The sequence below is a fragment of the Parasteatoda tepidariorum genome, chromosome 4 (genome assembly GCF_982258835.1).
Source record: "Parasteatoda tepidariorum strain Cologne lab strain chromosome 4, Ptep-v5.0, whole genome shotgun sequence".
NCBI lineage: Eukaryota > Metazoa > Arthropoda > Arachnida > Araneae > Theridiidae > Parasteatoda > Parasteatoda tepidariorum.
In genome coordinates, this window is record NC_141758.1 from 67,813,100 (window position 1) to 67,822,416 (window position 9,317).

Here is a 9,317-nt window from a genome sequence, read left to right on the forward strand (position 1 = left end):
TTTCTGATACAATGTGCTGACAATGAAACTCAAAAGCAATTTATGCCTTATAATATAGCAATATTATACATATGACAATCATCATTTCACTTTTTGTTCACTGCCACAGTTGCTATTTACCACATAGAAAGCTCCATAATCCTTTTGTGTAAATTACGTGTAGAATTGAAAAAAATCAGCATAATTCGTTTATAAATCATCCACTTTTGAAAATTGAATACATATATCACAGAAAGTGTGATATTACCCATTTTCTCATTCGGCAGGAATAAACTTAAATAAGTTGAGATATCCTTGTGTAATCACAACGCTCTCTCAGCAAATGTGACAATAAGCTTTTCTCAGACATTCTCTGCATCAAGGCTTTTTTTAACCAAGAGCCGCTGTCTGCAAGACAATAGTTAAATTCAACACTACTTTAATAATTTTTTTAAACGCGTTGAAATATGATGTGCTAGGTCAATATATTATTAATTCTTGCAAAATGCATATGAATAAGGTAACAGAAATCTGGTTGAGACTTATTATTTTCTACTATAAAAGCGTTTGCTAGACAGTTACAATTCGCAGAGCTTAACAAGATACATCGCTATCTGAAAGGATTACTAAACAAACGGACGTTAATATGGGAAAAGTAGTAAGTTTGAATAACTTTTTATTTAATTTTAATTATGATTATAAAATATTAATTAGTTATTTGCAAACAATTAAAATAAATTAAAAACTAATACTTTTTCAAAAAAAAAATTGTTGAGAAAAAATAATTGAAGTAAATAATACACTTGAGCACTTGTAATATTTCTTTTAAATGTTTACGTTATGACAAAAATGCAAATGAATGTTAAATTATTATTTAAAAAATATCTTCTTTCAAGTTTTTTTAATCATAAAAATATTTTTGATAACTTTTTTAATTTCAGGGCTAAATTATATGACTAAAAATAAATAAAAATCATTAATCAAATTGATACACAATCTGTAAAATATTTTATAGGGTAAAATATTTAAAGCTTAAAGGCAAATTTATAAGAATGTATTTATAAGAATGTATTTAGAGATTATATCTATTAAAACTTCTGAGAAGGATTATTAATTTAGAGAATGCATGTTTAGATAAGGTTTAATTAAAACAAATTATTTGTTTAAAATATAGAAAATAAGAAAGAGTGAGATAAAATTATTTTAACTAAAAAATATCAATTTAAAGGAGATATTAACTATTAAATTTCTGATAAGTTTGATGCAAAAAATCAGGCAATAAGTAGATGAGATATTAATTAGTTAATAAATTACTGAAATCTTTATATTTACGAGTAAACAGAAGAATATCGTCTAAAATTGATAGCAGTTCATTGAAATTTGAGCTCAACTAATTTACAAAAGAGAATTAATTGCTTTACTTAGTTGATTAAAAATAATTTACTTAAGAATTTAGGAAAAATGTAAAAAATAACTTCACTAGATTAACAAGCACTTAACTTTTTTGTGTATCTCAAGTCAACCACAACCAAAATAAAAACTATCTTATGTGTATTTGATATTAATTAAATTTAAATTTCCCTAAAAAGTTCTTTAAATTTTATTATCACTTATCTATATAAATGTTACGAAAACAAATATGGGATACACGCCCCTTTAATTTCCATGAGGAACAATGAAAAATATTTAGAATTTTTTAAAATTTAAAGAAGTGCCTGTAAAACCTAAAGTTTAGAACTGTAATTCTAATAAGATTGGGATGTTTATTCTGTAATTCCTTCCATGGTAAAAATAGGACTTGAATAGAACTCTAACAGTTAAATTTGTACTAGATTGCTATATTCCTTTATTTAATAAAGTCAAAGAGTGAAAAACTAAATTCTAAGTTGGTTTTTCAACACTTTGACCAACATTATTAATTAAATAATTATGTAAGAAAACATGAATAATTGGCGGAATTACTTATCACTAAGTATTAATTGGATTGAAATATGATAATAGGTTCAGTAAATTACATTATAACAGGATAGTTAAAGCAAATAATGGTAGAAATTTTGAATTATAATAAGATAATCTAATAATATTGCAACTTCTTATTTTTTAAAATATTTTTTGATAAATAATAGTAATATTTCAAGGAAAAATTGCCTTAATTCAAGCGTAGACTATTAAAAATGCTTTTTGTCTTTTTGAATTAAAAGCCGATTATGAGTCTGTAACTCTGCATACAAATTCGTGTTTTCATTAATTTTGGGTAAAACATGCTAACAGTTTTTTGGCACAAAAAATAACAATTAATATATTATTGTTTATTACTATTTATATTTTAAAAAGTATATATATATATATATATATATATATATATATATATATATATATATATATATATATATATATATATATATATATATATATATATATATATATATATATTCTTAATAGTATATATCCTTTTATATTTTAAAAAGTGAACTCTATTTTAAGGATTTACTATATAGATTTGTTTCTTTACAGTCGGTTATCTTTGCCTTTGGAGTTTTGGCATGTTTATTAGAACAGTCATATGGTATGGGTACATATTATTATTCAAATCCCTATGCATCTTCATATTTCAATTCTTATCCAATGCCATACCAACCATATCAACAATATCAACAATATGCTCCTGTAGTAGCTATTCCAGCAGAATGTGAGGAAAATGAAAAAGGTGAGTGCAAAATAATATTAAAAGTTGATTGATTCGTTTTTGTTTGTTCTTTTTGTAGTTAAATGGGTTTTTGTTTTGTTAAATAAATTGTTTTATTTGTCAACTATATAGTTCATGTCTATCTAATTTTACTTTTATTCTAATTCTAAACTTATTTTAAGTAGTTGGACATAGCTGAATTCCAATTAAAGAAAAACACCCTGAAAAATGTATTATTAGAACTACCAGAATATGGTAACATTTACCGGGTTTCTGGTTCCATAAGAACAGCACAAGAAAGATAATTTTTACCGAAGCGCTTTGGCAATAAATTTTGATGAAATAAACAATAAAATACGGTTTATAACCTTTGCCAAATGTGGTAAAATTTGGTTATTTTATCAGGATACCTTAGACCATGGTGCAAAAGTCCCTTATTCGGTAAAATTAGCTTTTCATTTTTATAATTTTACTCAATGTGTGTTAAAAAGAATTATAATTTTAAAAACCAGAACTTTCTGTAAATTGTTACGATACAAAGAGAAAAATTAAAATTAAACGAATGGTTTAAATACCTTATAATTTGGTTTTATTATAAGAATTATGCTCTTTTTTAACCCGAAATATCATTATCATACAAATGTAGTAATCTTACCAGTATTTTTTCTCTGAATTTGAACTGAACCAGAATTTGAAATCTGAATGAAATTCTACTTTATTATAAAATAGATTTATTATGGATTGTATCAGAAAACACTATAGTTGAAAGTTGGTCTAGAGCCAAATGTAATAACCGTCAATATACTTAAACAGTAAGTAACATTTGAGAAAGAATAATAAAAAAATTTTTTATTGCTATAATAAGACTAATATTGGATTTTTTCAAAAAAATATTTGGTGAGGGACTTAAAATTATTTTTCTGTAATACACTTTGCAAATTGTTGATTCTTTTAATTTTCTCATTTCGTGAAAAGATAAGTTAGTTTAGATGGAAGTAAATTACAGTGGACATCAATAGCTACTTAACACTGTTTATATAATAATTAGGACGATATCACTTTATGAAATATTTTCCAAGAAACTCAATTTTATTTTTTTATGTTGATATTTAAGAAACTGTAATACCGTCATTTCCTTAATTTAATGTGAATATATTTTGTAAGTGTCAATCAGTGTCTAAAAGTAGAATATTTTACCATTTTTTAACTTTTAAAAAATACCTGGTAAAAGCTACTTGTTTAAGAAGCCATAAATTTATGGTTATATGTTACATGCAATAAAAAAATGAGACAATCTGTGCCTTTAAAATGAAATCTTATTCTATTTTTCATCAATTTTTCATTGAAATTTATTGTGCACAGAAAAAAATAATAAATTAAATAATATGTAATTTTTTATGAAACTGTGTTTACACAAGTAGTCAAAATCTATTTTTATTATTAATAAAATTGGTAAATCTTAGAAAGAAACAGGTTTTATTTCCAAAATATTTTAGGTAATTAAAAAGGATTTATTTAGTAATATTCATTAGTACAAAACAATATTATCACTGACAAGAAAATTTTCCTTTGCACAAAATTAACTTTGGTTCAATAAATTTTAATTATTATTCGCTAATCTGGAATATGGTATAGTTTATTATTCAGGATAAACAGTCTTAAAATAAAGTTATAAGGTCACGATTGGCTGTTATTAATAAGGAATTAAGGTAAGTAAATTTTATAACAATAGAAACACCATCGCTGAATTAAATATGCAAACAGAAATGTAAAATTTAATTAAATTTTAAACTAATTCTCCTTTTAAAATTTGCTTTTGCAATTTGTTGTTTAATTATACAAAACTGAAGAAATATTTTGGCTATTTTATTTTTAAAAATTTTATTCATTTAATAGAAGGTAAAGAGGAAGGTGAAAAGAAAGAGGAAGAAAAAGAAGGTGAAAAAGAAGAGGGAGAGAAGGTGGAAAAAGAGGAAGGAGAAAAAGAGGAGGGAGAGAAGGAAGAGGGAGAGAAGGAAGAGGGAGAGAAGGAAGAGGGAGAGAAGGAAGAGGGAGAAAAGGAGGAGGGCGAAGAGAAGGAAGGAGAGGAAAAGGAGGAGGGAGAGGAAAAGGAAGAAAAAGAAGAGGGCGAAAAAGAAGAGGGTGAAAAAGAAGAAGGTGAAAAAGAAGAGAAAAAGGAAAAGAAAGAAAAAAAGAAAGAAGGTAACGAAGAATTAAACGCATATTTTGAAATCTTATAGCATTAATAGTTTTTTGTTCTTAATTACATTTAGTTAATACTAGTTCAGTTAATGTGTGTTATTGCTATGTTTTCTATTTTTCATTAATTTGTTAAAAATTGACCTGAATGAAAAATCTGCAAAGTATATTTGTGGATGTTAATTTTCTTTCATTATGTAAATTTTATAAGAGCGTGCAAATATTTATGTATTTGTACAAAAATGCTCAGAGAAAAATGTAGCAATAACACAAACTACTCAGTTCAATTTTAAATTCTATGAGCCTACATTAAAAATATTTTATAAAAATTGAATAATATTTATTGCAAAAATATGTTTGTTTTAGTTAACATTGATATTTTCGACTTAAAAATTATTTATAAATGTTCTCAATTTTTAAAGGAAAAAATACGTCTTATCTTTCATTCAGAAATCGGGAAGTTATATTGAATCGAAAATTAAAAGGTCTTATTCGTTTATTACACTTTAGAAAATACTTTTAAAAGCAATATTAGGATTTTTTTGACGAAAATATCGAAACTTATTTGTCAAAAAAGACCGAAAGTGCAACGAATTATTTTTATTTTAAATGATAAATATAAAATAATAGCTTTTATCAACAAGTTCATAGTGTATTCTTTATATATATAGAAAACATTCCTGCAAAATTTCAAATATTTGAAATTAAAATATTTTGAGATATTGTATTTAGAATGGAGACAAATAATTGAAATATTAGTTATATGAAAAAGGAAAGAACAAATGCATAATTAATTCATCAATTATAAACTCTTTTTTTTAAAATTAAAATAAAATTAATTAACTATTAATAAATAAAAATTAATTGACTATTAATAAATAATAATTAATTAACTAATAATATAATTTAAAATAAAATTAATTATTTTATTTGACGTAGAAATAAAACTGTAAAGGTTTTATAAGGAGAAAAGTTCATAGTTTTATTTAATATTAAAAACAGAAAAATGATATTTCAGTCAAAATTGGCTTAATAATGGTTTTCGAGTACCATAATTAATTTTTCAAATCAGTCATTTACGCTTGAAATACCATACTAATAAAATAGCTCTACATTTTTTATGCCATTTTTTCTAATAACAACTTTTGTGATTATAGAAAAAGAGAAGAAGACAGCAAGATATATTCTGATTCGACCTCCCACTTACACCTATCCAGCAAGATCTATGCAGCCGTACGTATATTCCGCACCTTACATGCCTTATAAAACATATCCCGAATCATATCCAGCTAAAGCTAGTTACTCTTATTATTATTAGAGTCAATTGTCAATGCATACGAAGAATATGCTGCTTGAATGTACAACTCATCTGTTCTCGTCTACAATTTTGAGACACCAGGCATGTATTTTATCATCAGCTATTCCACTGTGCTCCTCAGAAAATCAATAGTATATGAAATCATCAAGCAGTGAATAGACTTTCTGATAATTTGTAAACTCGTGCATTGTTCATGTTATTTTGATATTAGAGTTGTATTTTTAATATAGCTTTGAAATTTGATTGTGATTCTTTTGTATAAAAATTTAAATATTATTGCGTAAAATTAATTACATTGTTATTTTTAAGCTGAGCATTGTCTATAAAAATCAAGTTTGTAAAAATATTTGCTTGTTTTTGATGTTTATAAAGTTGTTAAATTCTGCGTTTTGTTTTAAATAAAAATCCTATTTCCTGAAATGGAATTAATTTTCGTTATTATATTTTGGATTATAATGTTTATCAAATGTTTTGGCTAAATTTTGCTGAAATTTTTTTTAACGAATAATACAAAAATTTGAATTATCAAATTGGAAGTATTATTAATTCTGAAAATCTCATGTGGGACAAGATTACATGCGAAAATGATAACAAGGTAGGCTTTTATGAGGAATAAATAAATTGAAAATGATATTTGTGTTAATTAAGACGTTTTCTAGACGTATGCATTTCAACAACTTTTTAAAATTCCTGCTTTATTTCCCATTATTATGAAAACTCATTAAAAGGCTTTCTTCTAAGTGACTATTTGTAAAACTGCAAAAATTTAATTCATAAAAATGCTTCAAATTTTATTTTCATGTCAGCAATTGCATACTTTAATTGGATATAATTTTACAAATTTTTTTTTATAGATGTAAATTAAAAAACGGTAAATTGTAAATAAAGTAAATTGCAAAATGTTTGAATAATTTATATACTATTTCATGTTTATCATACAATTTTATTTAATGAAAAATATAATTAAGGAACACTTTCTTATATTTTTAAGCCTTAATGAATGAATGATTACCAAGAATGTTTGCATGATTTATCAAGGTTAATAGACATTTTAAACAATTAAAAAATTCTGCAAAAGGATTATAAATTTTTGATAATTGCGCAAATTAATTTATCAATTTGAATAAGGTAAAAAACTATGTTTTAATTTAGAATGTTACAGTTTTTGTCTGTATTTAATCTTGCCAATTACTTGCCAAATCTAACCTTACAATTAACTAATGCAGTTTACCAGCTAAAAAGTTTACAATTGATTAACTTGACATTTAAATTTTTGTTTTAGATTAATACAGATCATTTATACAATTGAAACTTTTTAAGGAACCCTAAAATGAAAACTTCGAAAGATTTAAAACTAAATTAAATTTTTTTGCTTGCATAGAGTTTCCATCAGTTTCTTTCTATCATCATCTATTATATTGAAAAAAATTTAGTGCATAATTTTGCTTCAACTGATTCGGCTAAAAGCTCTTGACCACGTCAAAACAAGTACAAGAACAAGTGTGAGGAATTTTTTTTTGTCATAACTGTAGCTCAAAATAAATTATGAATTATATTTGATAATTAACTGCACAAATTTATTTACGAATTCAAACTGTAGTGTTAATTATTGATGAATGTAATTTTGGACTCACCATAGCTAAAAAAAACGATAAAACATGATCTCAAATAATATTTATGCTAAGACTTAAAGGGCAGTAGATCAGAGGATAGTTTTTTTCTTCAAGAAATCTAATTTCTTTGCATCAATTATACATATGCAAGATATTTTATGAAATAAGTTTCATAATAATATTAAAAAATTATGAATACATATTATTTAAGACGCTTTTTAAATTATACCTAATTAAAAATGATTTTTCCGCTTATATTTATGAAAAAAACAATTGTAATAATTTTTACAATTTTTATAATAGATCACAAATATGATTTAGTATTAATGTTACCGTAAAGGTTTTAAAAATATACCATCCAGGTAAAAATATCTTGACACCGTCAATTCAACTTTTTAAAGTTTTTTTGTTGTTGCTCAAATGTTAAGTTTTCAATGTAAAGAACTATAAATAGAGTAATATTCAATGATTGAACTAAGTAATTATTCGATATAGTGTTATACTATAAAGTGATTTCCATGAAAATAATATTTATATTATCATTTCGTTTTCTACTTTTATGATAACATGCATTAAAGTATTATGCATGCTTTTTCTGTGATTTTATTTGGTTTAAAATTAATTTTCTTGCTGAACAATCGATTTCTGCTTGAAATATATTATTTGCATTAGCAAGTAATTTTAAAATTACATTTGAAATTCAAATGTAAACTATATGATTTACAATTATATTATTTACACTTCAAAACTAAGTGAGTTTGGTATTACAAAAAATAAGTATTAGGCTTATTTGACTTTAATTGCTATCCTGTTATTTGTTGAAAATTATTAATGATGAAAATTCACGTAGGTGAGTCATATTTACTTTGCATTTTTAGCCGATGATGATAATTCATCTCTTCAGTTTAGCAATTTATGTAACAAGAAGATATTCAGATTAAAGCCAACAAGATTATTTAGAGCATTACTTTTTTAAATTATTTTTTATAAAATGATTTCTATGAAAAGTTGCTGCTTATGCATCAGTTTGCGAGGAACACACTTAAATAGAAACAATCAAATTCAAAGATTCAGTTTTAAGAAGAAAAAAAACAATTCGAACAATTTTAAAGTAATTACGATACCAGAAAATTGGACAAGCAGTGGGTTCAGACTAGTAGATTCATCAATGATTAAATTAAGGATGGGGTTTAGCGTTATTTCAAATAGAGAGGCATTAAAAAAAAAGGAATATTCATTTATTAGACTACATAGAGAAGGACCAAAATAACTACTTTTTCAACCTCTTCTAAAAACCAGCAAGTCTCATTCCATTCTTAAAAATAAATAAAAAAATTTTTTATCTCGCGTTTTCTATATTTGTGTTTTACAAACCCTATTTAGATATTACATCTCAATTTTTAACCACTACGTTTTGTTATAAATTCAAATTTTAAATTCTAATAAACTTAAATAAAATAACTACTACATGCAAGTAAAATATTTAAGACAACAATAAAAAATTATTGACGTAAAAAGTACC

The 9,317-nt window shown here is 24.2% G+C and overlaps 1 protein-coding gene across 2 annotated transcripts; it reads left to right on the plus strand.

Moving 5' to 3' along the window:
- The first annotated feature begins 298 nt into the window (after positions 1–298).
- LOC122271671 (uncharacterized) lies at positions 299–6,607 on the plus strand. Of its 2 annotated transcripts, XM_071181592.2 has the most exons (5): positions 299–637; positions 2,494–2,686; positions 4,562–4,867; positions 6,022–6,097; positions 6,183–6,607. In XM_071181592.2, the coding sequence occupies exons 1-5, from the start codon at positions 626–628 to the stop codon at positions 6,253–6,255; spliced, it is 660 nt and encodes a 219-aa protein (XP_071037693.1). In that variant the 5' UTR covers positions 299–625; the 3' UTR covers positions 6,256–6,607. The 2 variants fall into 2 exon arrangements, with proteins under 2 accessions (XP_071037693.1, XP_071037692.1); XM_071181591.2 differs by having other exon boundaries at positions 307–637; positions 6,022–6,607.
- The last annotated feature ends 2,710 nt before the right edge of the window (positions 6,608–9,317 follow it).